The 19539-nt window shown below is 43.4% G+C and overlaps 2 protein-coding genes across 4 annotated transcripts; both read left to right on the plus strand.

Annotated features, from left to right (window-relative positions):
- The first annotated feature begins 262 nt into the window (after window positions 1-262).
- On the plus strand, window positions 263-14436 carry SLC33A1 (solute carrier family 33 member 1). 2 transcript variants are annotated; one of them, XM_049802777.1, is made up of 6 exons: window positions 263-1162; window positions 5295-5485; window positions 6121-6305; window positions 7273-7390; window positions 8252-8467; window positions 10145-14436. In XM_049802777.1, the coding sequence occupies exons 1-6, from the start codon at window positions 409-411 to the stop codon at window positions 10310-10312; spliced, it is 1632 nt and encodes a 543-aa protein (XP_049658734.1). In that variant the 5' UTR covers window positions 263-408; the 3' UTR covers window positions 10313-14436. The 2 variants fall into 2 exon arrangements, with proteins under 2 accessions (XP_049658734.1, XP_049658735.1); XM_049802778.1 differs by lacking the exons at window positions 5295-5485; window positions 7273-7390.
- A 238-nt stretch (window positions 14437-14674) lies between these two features.
- C6H3orf33 (chromosome 6 C3orf33 homolog) lies at window positions 14675-19521 on the plus strand. Of its 2 annotated transcripts, XM_049803281.1 has the most exons (5): window positions 14704-14885; window positions 14978-15037; window positions 16729-16882; window positions 17650-17810; window positions 18316-19521. In XM_049803281.1, the coding sequence occupies exons 1-5, from the start codon at window positions 14793-14795 to the stop codon at window positions 18586-18588; spliced, it is 741 nt and encodes a 246-aa protein (XP_049659238.1). In that variant the 5' UTR covers window positions 14704-14792; the 3' UTR covers window positions 18589-19521. The 2 variants fall into 2 exon arrangements, with proteins under 2 accessions (XP_049659240.1, XP_049659238.1); XM_049803283.1 differs by lacking the exon at window positions 18316-19521 and having other exon boundaries at window positions 14675-14885; window positions 17027-17753.
- The last annotated feature ends 18 nt before the right edge of the window (window positions 19522-19539 follow it).

Raw genomic sequence — 19539 nt, forward strand, 5'->3', positions numbered from 1 at the left:
AGGCCGGAGCGGCGGCTCCGGGAACCCCCGCAGCTCCCCTCTGCACCCCGAGAGGCAGCCGCACACCGCAGCGGGGCCGGGCCTCACTCGCCGCCGGGCCCCGACCGACCGCGGCCGGGACGGACCCGGCCCCAGGCCCGAACCCGAACCCGGTCAGTCAGGATTGAGCAGCAGCGGGACGTAGCGGCGGCCTGACGTAGTTCTACCGCGGACCAATGAGGCGCAGCCACGCCTGCCGCGGACGCCCCGCCTGCCCGGAAGGGGCGGGGCGGTGGCGGTTGGCGGTCGCCGGGGCCGGCTGCGCGGCGTCTCCTCAGCGGCGGCGACCGCTCACCGCCTCGGCCGCTTCGGCCCGCGGGGGACCCGGCACGGCCCCCGGGCCGCCGCCGCCGCCGCCGGGCGGAGAACATGTCGCCCGCCATCGCGGCTAAGGAGGGCGGCCGGCAGCGCCGGGCCGGGAGCCACCACCACTGCCTGGACGTGAGGAGCGAGGCGCCGCCCGCCCTGGCGCTGTGTGGGGACGGGCTGCCGGGCGGCGAGGCTGAGGCGCTGCTGCCGGCGGAGGCGGGTTCGCGGGGTTCGCGGGGGTGCCGGGCGGAGCTGGGCAGCATCCTGCTGCTGCTGGTGCTGTACGTGCTGCAGGGCATCCCGCTGGGGCTGGCGGGCAGCGTCCCCCTCATCCTGCAGAGCAAGAGTGCCAGCTACACCGACCAGGCCTTCTTCAGCTTCGTCTTCTGGCCCTTCAGCCTCAAGCTCCTCTGGGCCCCCTTGGTGGACGCCGTCTACCTGCGGGGCTTCGGTCGCCGCAAGTCCTGGCTGGTGCCCACGCAGTACGTCCTGGGGCTCTTCATGATCTACATGTCCACCCAGGTGGACGTGCTGCTGGGCGACGGGGAGGGCCGGGGCCCCGACGTGGTGGCCCTCACCGTGACTTTCTTCCTCTTCGAGTTCCTGGCGGCGACGCAGGACATTGCGGTGGACGGCTGGGCCCTGACCATGTTGTCTAGGGAGAACGTGGGCTACGCCTCCACCTGCAACTCCGTGGGCCAGACGGCCGGCTACTTCTTGGGCAACGTCCTCTTCCTGGCCCTCGAGTCGGCCTCCTTCTGCAACAAGTACCTGCGGTTCCAGCCCCAGCCCCAAGGGATTGTTACCCTCTCAGGTACTGCCTGGGTACCGCCGGCCTGCGCGTACTGATGCTGGGACAGGGACGCTTCTTCTCTGAGCCCGGACCAAAGCTCCGTTCAGAGCCAGCGGTGGTCTGGCACTGTGGACCAAGCCGGTTTGGTTTGTCCCCTGCCCGTGAGGATGCGCAGCCTGCTGGGAGGCTGGCGGAGTCCACTGCCACATGCACCGAACTTCCAGGCTTCTCTGGGCTTAAGAGTGTGGGGAAACCTGCCTTGTCGTTATCTTGGCTCACCTAAGCACTTTGGAGAGAATTTCCCCCTCCCTGCCCCAGTTTAATGGCCGTGGAATAAAGATTATTGTTTAAAAAAAAAAACTAACGGAAGAAAAGCTTTGCCTCTTTTTAAGGAGGCCTTTTAAGATCATCTCCTTCTGGGAGGAAGGAAAGGGGAAATTAAAAAAGAAAAGGCTCTCCCAAGATGGTATTGTTCACAGAAATAGAAATGACAAGTGCTCAGGGTTGACCATGTAACCTTTTCTGGACGAAGGCCTTATTTTAGTAAATTAAGGGGGATTTTTTTTTTTCTCTTTAATGAATTAAATGGGAGTCTGATAATCCAACCATAACTAGCTGTTAGTGTAGGGATGTGTTCTGTCTGGGGGTTTGTGGGTTAGTTGGTTTTTGGGTTTTTTTTTTTCTTCCAGAAAGGTTATACATGGTGCTTGATGTTAGGCGTATTACCTAGAAGATGCTTAAAATGCATGTGTTTTGGTTGCAAGGGTGAGTTTAGCCAGCTCAGCTTATGGGAGGACTGGAAAAACTGGCACCACTTCTGGTTGCAGTCTCGGAGTGACCATGGCTAGCAATGAAGAGTACATTCTCATGGCTTTAGTTTCTCTTCCCTCTCTTACGTTGATTGGTCTGCCTGTATCATGTAAGAGAAAGGGTGTGCCAAAACTGAGTTAAATTGTTGTTTAAAGGCTAGGTTTTGTCTTCTATCCTGTACCCGTCTTATTGATAAATCTGGATATCAGTTTTCCAAGACCGCTCTACTTATTTTGTCTATGCAGCTGTCCCAATTGCTAACTAGTAGTCTTTCTCTTTCCTTTCCGTTGATAACCCTGCGCCTGGTCTACAGGTCAACAAGCATATAGAGTAGTCCTCAAAGTAACCCTGCTGGTTTATTGCTTCCCTTTGTTTTCCCTTACCGTGTAGTTCATCAGTGCTGGCGTGTCTCTTCCCTCTGGCTGCAGCAGCAGACTGACGTCTTTTACTGCTGATGCAACTTGCAAACCGCTAGTGTAGTTAAGAGAGCTTGGTTTGTCTATACTTACCTCCACCGTCCAGGTTTTTTGTTGTCTTGGCTTTTTTCTCTCAGTTCTGTTTGTATAAATGGATTTCTTGCTATTAGAAGAGTGCTGTCTTTGGAAAAAAAAAAAAATTATCCCGAAACTAAAACACACCAATGCAACCTATTTAACTTGTCCTGAAGTACTAACCTGGGTGGAGTAAGAAAGGCAAATAACTTGGACACTATAGTTGCAGGATATGGGTTTTTTTGGTGGTAAAACTGGCTGCAAGAAATTTCTGTTCCCTTGTTCATGTGAGTGTATGCCGCAATTTCCTGTGTCAGCATTTCTCCTGAAGCAGCTATAGAGCAGGAGTACTGTAAACCAGCTCACTGAAACAAGGAGGGTGGCTTTCTGGTCCTAGCACTCATCTTTGTAACAGGGCTCATGATGAGCCGGTTTGGGCAGTTAAAGGAGCAGAAAACTTTACAGTTTGAAAAGGTGAATAGTTTTCTGCCAGTTCAGATCTCTGAACACTTTTGTCATAGGCTGAGTGCCAACGTTAGGGAAAGAACAAGTCAATACTTCGTGACCCCAAGTCAGCTTCAAGTTGTTGAGAAGCAACAGCATTAGTAGATCTCATTTAGGAAATAATATGAACAAATGTAAAACCATTCATCAAGGCAAATGCTATGTTATGTTGGTTTAGGCTAAAGTTCTAGAGAAGAAGATGAGAAATACGTTTCATTGGGCTTATTGTTTGTGCTAGCACGTATAGCAGTTTATCACTTTGCTGTTCAAATGACTTCTTTTTGTTTTGTTTTTTTAAAGGAGGGAGGGGGGAAGCTTACTGGCTGGGTTTGATTCCTGTCCAGTTTGCCATGCAGTCACATGAATGCCTGTTCCAGCATGAAGGAACAGAGGCAAGTATGAGTTCAGGAAGAAGGTGTCCCTTCAAGGCAGCCCAGACTTACCTGGGCCAGTGACTGTGGAGCGCCCTTTTTCTTGGGAGGAGTTGTGCAGCTGTAGAATTACTTAAAGCTGTTGTGATGAAACACCGGTACCCGCTCGCACACCTATTTGATGGTTATTTTCCGGCCTGGTCCATGCCTGATCTAGTTCAAAAGTTTGTTTTGCCTGAACACAATGGTTTATTTTGTTAGTAACAGTGTAGAAGCAGAGACAAGATAGGGATGGGGGCAAGGCAGCAGTGGTAGCACTAGAAACTTTGTGCTAGAAATTCTTTATGTAAACTATAATTTTAAAGTTCTTTTGCTCGTAGCCTGTTAGTGGACTTTACTGTATTTGAAAGAAAGTGTTACCTTATTTTTGTGTGAACTGCCTACAACCACAAAAACATATTTTTTTTTAATCTGGACTATTATATATGGCTTTTTTTTTTCTTTTTGGTTTGGTTTTTTTGTTTTGTTTTGCTTTGCTGCTAATCCAGCCATTGCATTGCTGTACTGCAGCTGACAGGGCTGACCTGATCAAGAGTATTCATGCGATGATGCTCAGAGCTATTTCTGTTCCCATCCTCGCACTGTAGGTCTCTCACTGCAGTGATAATGCTTAGTGCTATTATTAGAGTACTACTCCTGTAAGGCTTTTGTAGACAGTAGCTGTGATTAGTGTGACTCTGAAAATTCATCTTTTACTTAAAAATACGTGTTCTGGGTGCCTTTGTTTAACAGAGGAGAGAGTAATCTTACAGCATTGGTTATGAGATCTTTATTTTAGAAAAGGGAAAAGTAGCTGGTGTGAAAGCGGCAGAAAATGGTTTGAAACACCTTTTTTTCTTTTACACTGAGAATGGTAGGGTATACCTAGAGTAGTCTTCCCGTGTTTTCTTCTGTGCTTGTTGTGCTTGTTCTCCTCCTGTGCGTAAGAAGCAGCTAATAATTGACTAAACCTTTGCACTGTCTTTGCCCTTTCACCAGCCCTCGCTGCTTACTTTCAAGTCACCATGAGGCTTCTGGAGTTGCTCCTGACCAGGAAGATAAAAGGCTACTTCTGTCTTACCCTCTGCATGTTACTGAGTTCTTTCTTGCCTCTTTCATAAAGGTAGAGGATAGGATTATCTCAGATTAATCCATTCACTAACTCAAAAAGTACTTGCCATAAAGTATCAGTGTGTTTTTACTATTGCTGCCTTCAAATCCACAATTTAGCAAATATTGTATCTGCTTAAAATAGAGCACTTAAAAGTTAGCAAGTATAATATCCACTTGAAACAGACACATTTGAGTGACTCTTTACAACTGTGTAAGGACTTTCATCAGGCCATCTTTACACTCATAAGTATAAATCTTTGTTTGCTTCAGATGGTAGATAGATATTATCCAGCCAGTGTAGAACTGCAGCACAGAATAGTTACATGACTACATAGTAAATCAACTAGAGAGTTGTGAATGACTTCTTCCTCTGAAGTTCTTTCCCCATCTTGTAACTATCAAATGTGGGTTTTCCCCCTTTATCAGCTTTTAGTGGTTGTATGTGTAATCCTCCAAAATTTTCATTTTTATTTCTGTTTCTCCTCCAACATGCTCATTGTGGTAATAATGCACAGAACACCAGGGAAGTGACCCGGTTTGCTGCTGCTCATCTGTCTGGGATCTCAAGCAAACATGTGGTTATAGAGTGAGAGGCAGGGAAGAGCTATGTCAGTTACTGTATGTAGCTATGTGTTTGTGGTTTGCTTTTGTTGCTTGTTTTTAGGAGGGTCAATGAGTAATGTTCTTATTCGATTTTTTATTGTTAGGTTTATATTTTTGCAAAATAAATGCATTTTAGATACTCAGTGAATTGTTAATGAAGTGTTGATGATGGCTGCTAGAAAGATTTTTTTTTTTTTAATTTTATTTCTTTCTGCCCTCCAGATTTCCTGTTTTTCTGGGGAGCTGTCTTTTTAGTTACCACTACACTGGTTGCCCTTTTGAAAAAGGAAAACGAGGAACTAACACCAACAAAAGAAGAAACAAAAGGCATCACTGATACATACAGGCTGCTATTCTCAATAATCAAGATGCCAGCAGTTCTTACTTTCTGTCTCTTGATTCTCACAGCAAAAGTAAGTAAATACACATATGAATTGTTAGGTGCTGGTGATATCAGAGTCTGAAAGGTTGCTGAGTCCCTCTCATGTAACTTATTTCTTAGTTTTGCTAGTGGCCGTCATCAGAATTCTGAATTTTCACATGAAATTTGAAACAGAATTGCTTATATCATCATGCTAAGCAGGGTTGCACAGTGGAAAACATTTGACTGCGCTTTTATAAGTGTTTACACAAGCATTAAAGTAATTTGGTTTTTAAAAACTTTTAAACAGTTAGGCTGTTTGTGTAGTCTGCAGTTAAAAGGCCAGAAAATGTTTCTTTTAACATAAATACTATTCCCAGAATCAGCAACGCTGTACACGCTAGGTTTCCATGGCTTCTTGTTGGCAATCGTGGACACCAACAGCAGTTAAGGCATGGGCATGAACGTCATTGCTATGTTTAATGTTCATGGTATAGTTCTGGTGCTGATGACAATAAGAGTCTGCAAGCATAGAACATGTCTCAGAACTGATTTGGAAAACAAATCAGAGATAGAAGTGACTTGTACTCTACCACATTTCTCAATTTACTTAATACTGAGTAAACTGAATTTGTAGTGAAACTATCACTGCTTTCGTCAGTTTATTTTGTCTAACTTAAATTGCAGGTTGGATTTTCAGCAGCAGATGCTGTAACAGGACTCAAATTGGTGGAAGAGGGAGTCCCGAAAGAGCACTTAGCTCTGCTGGCAGTTCCAATGGTTCCTTTACAGATAATATTGCCTCTGATTATCAGCAAATACACAGCAGGCCCCCAGCCACTGAACACATTTTACAAAGCTATGCCTTTCAGGTAAAACCGAACAAATCTCATTTTATAGAAATGTAGTAATTTGAGTCTCCAGATCAAGTGTAGGATTTCTTGTGTCACTCTCTAACTTCCAGATATGAGAACGTAAGACAGAATTCTCTCAGTAAGTTGAACGCTGTGTCTTGTGCCTCGAAGATGGTTCATATAGTATCACATGTAAGAAAGCAAGCAGAACATGAGGTGTTTTTAAGAGGCATCTACAACAGCATTAGAGCAATACCCTTCTGCTCTTATTCAGTGTCGATAGCTCCTTATTCATGAATCCCTCTGACTAGATCTGAGACTGTATCTGTAAAACTATGTGTGCTTCCCAATGTAGGAGTGGCAGAACGCATTGACAAGTCATTTGGTGCATCTGCTGGATGTATGATTTACTGAGGTAACTGAGAGGAAAAGAAGCTGAGTTAGGCTGATACAGACAAGGAGACAGTTCATTTCTGTGTTAAGTGTTTTATATAGGAGTTTCCTTACGGAATTCTACAGGCAATGAATCCAGCAAATTACCTAATGCCATTACCTAGTAAATCATGTAATGTGTCTGTAATGAGTAGCCGTTAACTTTAATGTTTTCTTACGCGACAACGTATGTTTTTGCCAAAAAAAAAAAAAACCAACCCAAAAAAAAAAAGGTGGGTAGATCTTGCTCCGGCTGAATTTGGTTGGGTATCTTGTATGTTGCTTTCTGTGTGAAGTGACAGAGAAAGCTAGTATAGGACATCTGGCAGTGAATTATGTTTATGTGGAAGACAGAATTGTTTAGGTATAAAATGTTTACAATTTCAGTGCTTGTCAAATATTTAATATCTAATTCTATCTTAGAGTCATAACTATTTAGATTTAAACTATTTTAATGTATTCTGTATGTATAAATATACAATAGTTGCTTTGTATCAAGGAAACACACAGGGAGAATTATTTGAATTACGAATTAACTTTCTTATTCCTCCAGATTACTGCTCGGTCTGGAATTTGCTTTTTTGGTATGGTGGACTCCTAAAGTAAAACATGAAGGAGGATTTCCTGTCTACTACTATGTTGTAGTATTGTTGAGCTATGCTTTACATCAGGTAACATACACTGTATGTGGGAAGGGGAGGGGAACAGGAGGGCATTTCGTATCAGTCCACTAGAGGATTATAATTGCCGTTATCTGCTTTTGTCCTTAGATACACTACAATTCCTGTAAGTCTGACCTGCATGCTGTATGGCTATATTTGCTTTCGATACTCTTGCCATAATTATTTCTCCTTCTTCTGTGTGCTACATTGGACATCTTCTGTGGAGTTACTTTTAGTTGAGCAGATCTGCTTTTGTTTCCCAGATTATTTTTTTTTTCCCCCAAACCCAGAAGCTCAGAAGCATGGTGGAGTTGGAGAAATCCCAGCATTCTGACTGAGTTTCACAGGCATGATGATGATCGTGCTTATTGTGCAGATCCATAAAGTTATGTGATCCTGGTCCTAGAAAAAATGCTTTATTGATTTTGAAGGAACGTCATAATGGATCTGATCCGAAGGCCTGGAAAACAAACACCTGATACACACTGGGCTTTGGATCAGAACTAAAACGTATTCAATGCATTTAAAAATCAACTCTCAAGGCAAAAGTGTTATTTCTATATGCTATTTTAGCTGGCCTTATTATACTGCGGTTTGATAACCTGAGTCATTCCAGTACATGTGAGGCTGGCTCCATTTCAGCGTGACTTCAGACAAGTGGCAAGGCTACTTCTTGCTGTTAGTAGAGAGCCAGACTGCAGAAGTAATTTCCCTCTTGTGCAATTTTTAAGCTGTTGGGATTATTTTTCAGTCAATGTTGCTAACTTCAAGTAATGTCTTAGAACAGTTTTTATGTTAGGGTTTTTAGTTGTCATTGTCTGTAACTGGGGAGACCTTATTGTCCTGTGTGTTTTCTTACCTCTTCTGTAGATCACGCTGTATAGCATGTATGTTGCAATAATGGCTTTCAATGCCAAAGTCAGCGATCCGCTGATTGGAGGAACCTACATGACACTTCTAAATACTGTGTCAAACCTGGGGGGGAACTGGCCTTCCACCGTTGCACTCTGGCTTGTGGATCCACTCACGGTGAAAGAGTGTGCAGGGGCCCGGGAACAGACCTGTGGAACTACAGTTGCTGCAGAAGTAAGTTTTGGAGGCTGTGAAAGTCCCTGTTCAATCATTTCTCAATGAAATTGCTTCTCTTAGTATATTTTGTCTTTGAAAACCTTCATAGTGCATAGCTTTTGCTTAGAAATTCCCACTGATCGAGCTAATTTTCCTGTCTGATAAAATTAAGTCTGTTTTTATCTGTACACTTTTAATAGCTAACATGTTATCAAAGATTTGCAGTTGCAGAGTAGTTGTCCGTTTCTTCCTGGGCTGGGATGAAAAGCTGGTCGTAGAAGCACTAGATTGGTGCCACATTCTCTGTGGTGTAAGGAGGCTGTAGTTACATTTTCAAGAGGATACCTTGCTAAGTTCAGAGTTGTGTAATGAGGTGCTCTGTTCTTGACAGGCTGGCTGTCCCCTAGGTCCCTTAAGTTTTGTGGTAGGTTTTTGTTCCTTCTGTCTTTCTGGAGGCTTCCTATCTGGATACCTTGCTACTTTCTCCTGTGATGTTACTTTGCTCTCTGTCTTTGATCTTCACTTTCCATGTGAAACTGAGTGGTGTGACTGGCTCCCTTTGCAGTTCTGGGGAGCCCTGTGGAAGAGAACAAAGAACATGCTGTGCTACTGTACACAGATCAAACAACAGGACGCAAAACTGCCTGGAAAGCAAGGTTTCAAATTCACCTCCTCATGAGAAAATGAGAAATTTTAGCGTGACTCTTTGGAAGGGTGGAAATATTTTGGCAGTTTTTGTTGGGGCTTTTTTCCATACTCATGACTGAGATTTATTTCACTCTTGAACGCGAGGACTCTTTGGGATGTGGAGGTTCTCTACATAAACAAAGTGTTCTAGGAGTCAAACATGACTTGTTGGACTGGAGTTGCAGTTTTTACTAGTTGCAGAGGTGAAACTGCTTCCACAGTGGGTGCTTTTTCAGCCTGTGCCTCATTAGCTTGCCACCACTTGGGTTCCCTCTGCCTGGGCCTCTACTGAACTTAAGTCCTTCCTCCTTCACCTCACTCCTCTGATCTTTTTTCACATCCTCCCTGTTGGTGGTGTTCCACCACCACTCCCTTCTTATTCCTAATCCAATCTTGACATGTCTCAGAATAACAAAATGCTGGCAGAACCTCAACTCAGAGGATTGATTTATCTTGGGATTATTGCAGTATTGAAAGATTAACAATAGCAGATCATGTGCTTTAAATGCTGGAGTTTTTGTCTTCCAATTCTGCAATTAAAAAACATCCTGGGCTTGTTTTTCCCAGAAATGTGCAGCATTTTGTGCTGTCTATTTGCAGATCCAGTGTGGTGAGATGCAAGGGTATAATTTCTAAAGAAGCAGTTTGGATGGCTTGGGAAAAAAAAAAAATTATTTTTTTTTCTTCATGGGATTCAGAACAGTGATTGCACCTCCAGGCCAGCATGAGACAGCTGGGCCCTTTCTGTTTTCTAGAGTTAGCCCCTTGGGCCAAGATGCTCCATTTCCCAAATGTTTTATAACAGTTTTATTACTCTTCATACTGATGGTAAGCTCAAAAGCCTCTCTTACTAGCTCCATAAGAAACAAGGAAGAGTAAACAAATATATTTTGTCATAACCAAGAGCAAGTAAAAAACAGTGGATATCTAGTGCCTACTTTCTAAAAGGCTGTGTTTCTGTATCTCCAGAGAATACTTAATGCATCAACTTCTGCTTCTCTGTTTCAGCTCTGCACAAAAGCTGGTGGTTCCTGTGTTACTACCTTGGATGGTTACTACGTGGAATCTGTCATTTGTGTCATTCTGGGATTTGGCTGGTGGTACCTACTTGGGCCAAAATTTAAAAAGCTTCAGGACGAAGGACAGACTTCGTGGAAGTGCAAGAGGACCAATTGATGCAGTTTAAATACTGACTGGACTGGCAAGGTCATTTTAGTTTTATTACAAAAACATATCCCATAACAAATAAACAGGAATATAGGTACTTTTAAATGCCACATCACTGGAAAAATGGGTGGCTGAGGCAGTGGTATGTTTGTTATGTGATACCGCTTGCCCTCCCAATACGAAAATGTAAGTTCAGAAAGTAATTGTTAAAAAATGGCACCTATGTACTACATACATATCCCAGAGCTCTAGCTTCAGTCATGGCTGCTGGTATAACCAATGTCTGAATTTCTATACAGTAACTATGGAAAAGCTAATTGTGCCATGTCTGTCTAAACAGCAGCATTGTCAGCTAAGTTCCAGCTCTTTATTTTCAAACAGAAGTGATCTGACACAGGGAATTGACCCGGGGAAGGATGTCAAAGGCATTGTGACTTGTAGGTTAAGAGTGTTGTCCTATGGAATTCCTTGTGGGAAGATAAACATAAAATGTCTGTCGGCTTTGTTTCTTCTCACTTTCTGAACTGTAATCACACCTCAAAGGATGAAATGTTTCAGAGATTCTTTTAAATGTATTTTCTGGCTTTTATAAGCTTTAAAGATTTATAAGAAAATATTTTTATAAACAAATTAGACTTGTTTAATTTATTTCCGCTGTTTCAAAGCATTTTGATTTACATTCAAGATACTTTCTTGATGAAAAATTGCTGTAAGGTAGGACTTAAGAGTAACGCACAATAATCTAAGCCTTGAGTCCTGAAGATGTAAACTGGATAGTGTAGCAGCTAGCACACAAAAGACAGGCTTCAAAAGGAGAGGGCATGCAGACCTTTGGAAAGCAGTTGTTACCGAGGGAATGAATTGATGGTGTTGGTTCCTCTTTGTCACTATAATTCAAGCATTCGGTTTGAAAATCAGTGGAAAAAATGTGACTATTCCCAGCTAGGGGTAAGAAAAGATGATCAGTGCCTTTGAAAGCGATTCGGTGATGACAAACTTGCCAAATTCCCAGCGAGTTGATGTACGACTTGCTGTCACACAAATCAAACAAGTTAAAACCCTGTGGTAGAGCTGCTACAAAAATTTGTTACTGATGCTGTGTAGTGGAAACATTCCAGTTGCATTTATCAAAAATGACTTCCCTCCTGAGTGCCTTAGTGACGTACAGCAAGTGTACTGTATGCCTAGAGAGGGGGCACTTGGACATTGTTGGATGTATACGGTACATCATTATTAAAAAAAAAAACTATTAAAAATACCTTTGAAAGGTACATGATTTTCTTTTCCATTCTGTGTTTCTTGCCTTGTCAATATTTTTGAAGTATTGCAATCCTGAGCTTGGTGTTCCAAACTCTGGAGGGGGTTGTGGATCTTTTGTTACTGTGTTTCAGGAAAAAAGCAGGTTTTGACTGACCGGAGGGGATGTAGGGGTGTGTACAAAGTGTCTATGTGACATAAAGAGTAAGAAGGTGTCCAGAAGAGGACAGTGTGACCAACTGCTTCCTTGGGCACTGAAGCCTGTTCCTCTGTCTCTTCCCCTCTCCCTTCTCAGTGACACCCATGACGGTCGGTGGAAAGCCAAACCCTGAGCTGTCGACCTCCCCTGGCTGTGATCTGCAGTCCAGGCACAGCACATTCTCACAATTTGTTTCAAGTACAGCAAAACCAGTCAAGCTAAATAAAAGCATGTTGTTTTTACTCCCCAAACTAAGTGTCTTCCAATTTCACCTCTGCATAAGCACAAAAAGAATATAGTGGAGATGTGTAGTCAAGGGTGGATGCATCTTTCAGCTCTAGCCGGATCATCTCTACTGGATTAACTATGTATGAGGCACTTCAGTTCTGTGTCTTTAAGCAGCCCGTTGTTCTAGTACTTTAATCGTATCTTGTCCATAGCTGGGGAATTTTTTATTTTTTTTAACTTTTCTGACTCTAAGGAAAAACTTCTGAAGTGCAGAATATGGGAAATTAAATCTGTAGGTATTTTAGAGTTGGCTTTTACTTTGCAATTTTGTTTCACTATTTCTTAAGGTGCCAGTGAAACTTGTTATTAATAAAGATGGGTTGAGGATTGCTTATCAGTATGTGAGATGATGTTGACAACATCAGGATTAAACATAAACTCCAAATCAGTAGTAATATGTATGAAATGTGACTAAATTAAATAACTGTCTCCTCTTTCAAACTAGAGGAACAACTGATATATTAGGGTTTTTAATCTGTGTTGCTATGTTGTAACACAAGTCAGAAATGTTTCGGCTGTACCAGCTGATTAGCAGGTTGCTGAAGAGAACCAGTAAACTTTTGGTCTTGCTATATTTTTTTCTCCCAACCCTGTTTTAAAGTGAAATAATTTATTTTTTTGAAAGAATAGAATTATTGTAGATTTATATATCTTTAACATTAAAGAAAAAAAACTTTTTAAAAAGGCAAGAAGAAAGAAGCAACCCAGCCTCTTCCTTGAGAGTCCGTTACTAAAACAGGAGCTCGAGACGGTGAATGGTACCAGGTCCTGCTATAGATCCCTTAGTTGCTGCAGGGGCTTTCTGCTCCTATCTGGCATGAGCGGGCCCTGGGGGGGGTGGGTCAGATGTGTGTTATCTCTAGCAGAAGAGAAATAGCAGAAACCGTATTTTTGTAGGTAAACGGTTTGTCCTGGTTTAAATTCCTGAGCAGGACCATTGTGAAGCGAGATGGGTGCTTGGGGAAGGGTAGAGTGAAGGGTCGGTGCAGGAGGACACAGGGAGGGGAGGTGGAGAGCAAGAGCTCTCCCCTTCGGTGCCCATTAGACACATCTGTCAGCACAGGTCCGGACTTACTGTGCAGGAAAGACATCATCACCTGCACTCACAGATGTAGTGTGTTGTCATTTCCCAAGACTTCCTTAAGAGGCAAATACTGGTGCTCTAAAATTCTATTCTGCAATTCCAGTGCCCAGAAAGAGGGTGTGTAAGGCAAAGTTTAAGGTCTGACAAGCTGCGTAAGATGGGATTGCGCACCCGCTGCTGCTGCACCCGGCCTCCTGCGGCCCCGCAAGGAAATGGCTGAGGATTGAACGTGCTGGTCCTGCGTCCTGTGAACTTTGGTGCTGTCGGTGCGCTATCCATCACGACCACCCGTGGTTCTTATTTTAAAATACCAACTCTACATCTTGCCTTTGTTACGGACACCGAAGAATCTGCCAGTGCCAATTGTCAACAGTTCTTTGTTTTCTGTAAAGCTGTTTTGTTTCATCGTCTTCTGGGTGTTCTCAGTGTAGTTTCACATGATGATAAACGCTGTTCTAAACTGGCTGATGAGAGAGGGTGTTCAGATGATTTTTTTATCTGATAAAATAGGGAAGAGAGGAGAGTTCTGCCACTGAGTCAATGCTGTAGAGCCCGCTGTGGGAAAGCAGAGCATCTCCCCACAGCGGGGAATGGAGCAACTGAGTTTTTGTAGGCAGCGATATTGTCTGACTCTGTTGAACCCCCCCGCCATGAGACAATGCTATTACTTATTTAGCATTTTACCCAACATGCGCATTATAGCAAAGTCAGCAGTACGCTTCCAAATTGTTGTTTGGCTACAAGTTATGGTTTTGCTGAAAACAAGAGTTTGCACTATTTCTGTATTTATTATTTAATTCTAAAATGTTCACACTTGGTAAATAAAGTAAAACTACCAACTATACTGCTTTCTTTGAAAAACATTGTAGGGGTAATATTTACTTGTCCAGCTCGCCTCATAGCCAGTAATTTAAGAATTGTTTTAGTTTGAACCTTAGATAAAAAGTTTTGATTCAAGTATGGGTTTTGACCCCTTGGATTATAATTTCCCAACTAAATCTGTGCTTTTCCTGAAATCCTGAGTTGTGACTGCCATCGGTATTGTCTCGTGTACGGCCTGTTTGTGTAGAAACCTAGAACCGGGTTGAAATGGAAGACTCGGGTAAATATAAATCCTGTTTTATATTATTGTCCGATTATGTTCTTACAACGCGTGTATTTCTTTAAAGACCGTATAGGTGCATTGCACAGACGGGCATTTGGTTCAGCTGGGGGAAAGGGTTGGCTTGAGCCCTTTGGTAACGAATTACGACTATTTGTTAGTTTTGAACTAACGTAGGGAAAAGAATAAACAGTGATGAATACAGGAATGTTCCAAAGTTGTTTTTTCTCTTAAGCTAGCGGCCCGAGATGCGACCGGGGACCTGCAGGGTAGCTCGTTTCACAGGCTCGGCGGAGGCGTGCCACAGCTTGGCAGAGTTAAGCTCATCGCCGGTTCGGTTTAAACGCCAACCCGAGGGAGCTGGGCGCTCGTAACGGCGGCCAGCGCTTACCAGAGCCTGCCTTTAAAGCTGCCCGAGCGGAGGAGCGTTACCGCGCCTGGGTCCGAAGGTTTCTGACGGCTGGCTGCGGGCCCCGAGTCCCAAAATCCCGGCGCTCCGGCCGGGGCTCCGGGCCGGCGGGCGGCGCTGCGCTCCCGGCGGGGAAGCGGCGGGGCGGCCATGGCGGAGCGGCGGAGCGGGGCGGCCGAGGGCCTGGCCGAGGGCCTGGCCCGGTTTTCCGAGTGGGCCGACGGGCACCTCGGCCTCCTGCGGGTAACGGGGCCGGTGGGGCGGCGGGGGAGCGGGGGAGGGGACGGGGATGGTGGCGACGGCGAGGGCTGAACCCCGTTCTCCTCCGCCCGCAGAACCTGAGCGCCGGGATGGCGGTGGCCGGGCTGCTGGTGCTGGCCCGCAGCGTCCGCATGGTGAGTGCGGCGGGGCCGAGGGGTCCCTCCGGGGCCGGCGGCCGGGAGCCCGGGCTGACGGCTGTGCCCTCCCAAGCGGCATCTCCGCGGCCGGAACGGAGGGCAGCTTCCTCGGGCCTTCTTGTTTTCCAACGCAGAAGCGTGTTCTGCATCTCCCCGGTTCCCGCGGTCACGGGTCGCTCGTGGGGTCCGAACTGCCTCGTACCGCTTAGTCCAAAGGGAAGGCGAAGCAGAGGTGTTTTCCTCGCCTCTTTTTTCCGTACTTCCACCAACAGAACTGCTTTTTGATTATTTTTAAACCTGGCCCCAACGCTTCCTTCTCTTCCTAAAATGAGCGGTTCACGGCAGGCGCTAACGCCTCACCGCTAGCTCCAGGCAAAGAGCGACCCGTTCTCCCGTGGTCTTCCAGCTGTTTGAAAAATAATAGTTGCCCCGGTCTTCCCTCCGCACAATTCCAAATGCAGTTTGCCCTGAGAGAACATTTGCATAAAGTTTTCAGTTTAAAATCTTACCAGAAAGCCAGAACTACAAAGGTTGCCAGAATTCTTTTTTCTCTCTTTTTTTTTTTTTTTTCTGTTTTGTTTGGGTTTTGGTTTGATGGTTTGGGGTTGTGTTTTTTTAAACCGAGGGTTTGGGAATGTGTTAATCAAGCTGTTGGAGCCTCCAGCGCAAATGAGATCAGACTCGAACAACTTCTGTTTGTAAAAACCTTCAGGCTTTCTGCCTGCAAGGTCCTGAATCTCTGTATTCCTGGTGGGAGACCTCACGGACCACAAAAGGGAAGGTTTACTGCATAAATAACATACAGTAGAAAGCTCTTTGAGTTTAGTCGCGGTATTTTGGCTTTTTATTTCCCCCAATGGCTGGCGTGTCACAGCAGTTGTAGGTAAGCAGGTCGGTACTTTTCATAGTGGTGTGTGTAGAAGTAGGTCAGTGCTCTACAAAAGGCTTCTTCCAGTGAGACCTCTAGACGTTAATGTCTGAAATTGTGGGTGTTAGGCCATCCCCGGTGCCCGTCCTTCTCCCTCCACCCCCTAAACCAGGGGCCGCTTGGTCCCTGCCCTGCTGCAGGCCAAGTCTTTGCTGCTGCTAAGCTTAGTTTTCCTGTGTGATCATGTAACTGTCCCTTTGAATCCTCCCGTTAATCGGTGGCTATGGTATCAAATTTTATCTTCTTGTGATCTTTTCAAAGGTGTACACCTGCTTTTGTCCCTCTCCTCTTTTATTCCTTTATCACAGGCTGTGTTGCTTCTGTCCTCCCCACTCCGCCTTTGTTTTCAGTGCATCTGCTCTTTGCTCGCATCTCTAAATACGCCTTGGCTTCCTTTCAGCCTTGTTCTAGCAGCGTTCAGGCCACTTCTAAAACACTCTTTTCGTGGTGAATCAAATGAACTTCAATATGTAGTGCTCAAAAATGTGTTTCTGTTCTTTCTCTAAACCTCGCTTTCATGCCCACCCCTAATATTGCAAGTCCTGTAAAACAGGGAACATCCCTAAGTGTCTGGAAAGGCTGGCATGTAATGGCTCCTGCAGCTGATTACCATTAAAAATATATGCATATACTTGCCCATGCTGTCTAATAATAGATCTGTAATTAGCCAAACTATTTTAAGAAGTTGTTGGATTTAATGTTTTTGTAACTGCCTTACTTTTTTAAAAAAAATTTGTCTTGCTCTTCTTTCCGTCAATAGACAGCAAAGTTTACAAGTGCTTTGGATATACCTGTGGAGTTTGTAGAAAAGAATGTGAAGTTGCGGGGAAAATTACATCGCGTAACTGAGAAAGGCCTGGAAGTTGAACACATTCCCATTAGCATTCCTTTCATTACATCAATACAGAGAAAATGTAAGTAAAAGTATGTGAAGAACAAGGATAGGAATGAAACGTTGTTCTTCATGCGGCTGCACAGAGAACAGGTAGGGGCAAGCTTGAGAGGAAGGAGTAAGGTACAGTTCTGGCTCTGCCTTTTGGTCTTTTCCTACTTTACAGGTGGGAAACTGGGGAATCGGAGGCTGCGAGGAGACCTGTAAAAAGAGCTTGGAAGTACAATATTTGTATTAATTAGCATCATTATCGTGATATTTTTCTGGCAGCAAAAGCAGGCAGTTCATTTGCTTCATCTCCTTCCTGGCAAAAAGACTCTATTGGGATTACGCTTTTTTTTTTTACGGATGAAGATCCGGCAGCTACATATACAAACCACATTCTTAGGGACAGTTTTCCTGTGACTTTGCAGAAGCTGTCCATCAAGTCCGTGAGTCACAGGGGTGCTTTGGGAACACCTGCAGGCGCTAATGCTTCTTGCCTATTGTTTCTGCCCCTGCAGATAAAATGATAGTGACTGATAATGAAAGCAGTTCTTTCTAATTGTATGCAAAATAAACCAGTTTAAACCACTTATGCAATCTTGAATTAATTTTTTTTTACTGAAGGAGAGATGAGACCAAATTCTTATTCACAAATAAGTAGTGCTTTGGGGAACTAAAATGTATTTTGGGTTTTTTTTTTTAAGTCCATGGGAATAAATTCATTACCAACAGCTGAGGGTCTGTGCTAAGCATGAAATTTCCTTTGCTACATTCAGTAACAAAGTTCTTTCTTTCTATAATCAGGGCAATCAAAAGGTCTTCTGCTGGTAAGGCTTGCTGGAGTGGAGTTGGCTCCAAGCGGCATGGCCTGGTTACAGCGAGAGTTGAAACCCCAACAAATGATATGGTTCCAACTTCTCGGAAGGGAGGACTTGGCACTCCACTGCCTTGTTTTAGTAAATAAGGTAAATGCAGTGGCAAAAAATGACTTTTATCTGCAGTTTTGAGTTTGACTGTGGTTATGCAATTCAGTTATCTCAGTACATTTAAGGAATGTTATTGTTTATAATTTATTTATATATATAAAATATATATGTAGAAAATATGTTTATAATTATCTATCTTGATATGAATTTTAAATGTTGTATTTGTAAATCTGATTTCAAGACCAGTATTTTTGCAGGCTGGTTCATGACATGAGTGTTATTTGTCTCTCAGATAGTGCTAGGCTATACTGTGTAGTTCTGATTAGCCTAATGTTTAGTCTATCAAATGTTCTCTCACAAATGTCTTGCATTAGTATTAGGTTTTAACAGTCTGCTGGGTTCCTCTTAACTTTTAACTCTTTCTGCCAGAGCGTAGATTTAGCCACAAGAAAAAGCTTGTATCTCGGAGGGACTTCACACAAAAAAATAAATAAAAGTGTTTTAAAAGTGAAGTGAATATATTATTTAATGTGCCTTTTTATAGGGTCGATTTCTCAGCGTGTGCTTAAATGAAGAGCTCTTGAGACAAGGGCTTGGCAGAACAGCACGTATTGAAGGACTACATCATGATTCCCGCCTGTACTGGAAACTTCACAAAAGACTGCTTCGAGCAGAGTTAAAGGCCTTGAAGAAAAATAAAGGAATATGGAAAGAAGAAAGCTACTCTGAAAGAATTAGAGATCGTATAAGCAACAATAAATTTGTACAGACATTGAAACAATTTGCAAGCTGGTTAAGAAGCTCTATACAAAGGTAAAAAGGGAGACTTGCTTGGAGGAATGCCAGTCACCCATGTTATGTGCTTTATGTAAAGTGTAAGTTTATGATAAAAAACAGTGCCATAATTTCAAGGGTCCCTGTCTTGAACAGAAAACCCATAGTTACTTCATGCCATATTATAACCCCTATGGGACTGAAATTTAGTAGTAGCATGCAGGCCACAAATTAAAATGTTCTGAAGCCGAACTTTTCCACAATAATGTCCGAAGTTAGTTGTCCAGTTTTCCACCTGCTAAACACCTACACAGCTCTGTTAACTGCCTAGTGAAAGCAGTCGACAGTCCAGTTTTTGAGAGGTGCAGAGTGTTAGTTCAGCATGTTGGGCCTTAAATGCTTCTCTGTTACATGTCATTACTACATAGCTCACATTGGTTAGAAAACTCCATTTCAGACCTTTACAAAGCTTGTGGTATGTGTTTACACATGAGCATTTTGTTTGAATTCTGTTCTAACACTGCTTTTGTGTATAGTTTGTGTTTCAAAAATCTTTCATCTTGAATAATGAGTTGCATTGTTACCAATATAAAAGGTAATTTGTTATAGCTGATCTTAAAAAGCTGATAAGGTCATAGCAAATAAAGGTTCTTGGGGGGGGGGGGGGGAAACCCCATCAGTTGGTATATCAAGAATATAAATTAATATGTCAGTAATCCAAATTTTTAGAAGACAAAATTCAACTGAAGAGAAAAAACTGATGCTGTTTTTTTCTGATGGTTCTATAAATATCTAAAATTAAAATGAAAATGAAACTTTAACATGAAATTTGAAAAGGTGGACCATACCATGCTAAGAACTTAAATTCTTGGTTTTGTTTTATTTTTGAAACGTGTGTTAAGTATATGAGAGCGTATTGTTCTTTATTTTGTAAATATTCTCAGAATAAAGGTTGGATTTCTTATGTTCATTGTTACATGTTACCAAGCACTTG

This window comes from Accipiter gentilis, chromosome 6, assembly GCF_929443795.1.
Source record: "Accipiter gentilis chromosome 6, bAccGen1.1, whole genome shotgun sequence".
NCBI classification, from domain to species: Eukaryota; Metazoa; Chordata; class Aves; order Accipitriformes; family Accipitridae; genus Astur; species Astur gentilis.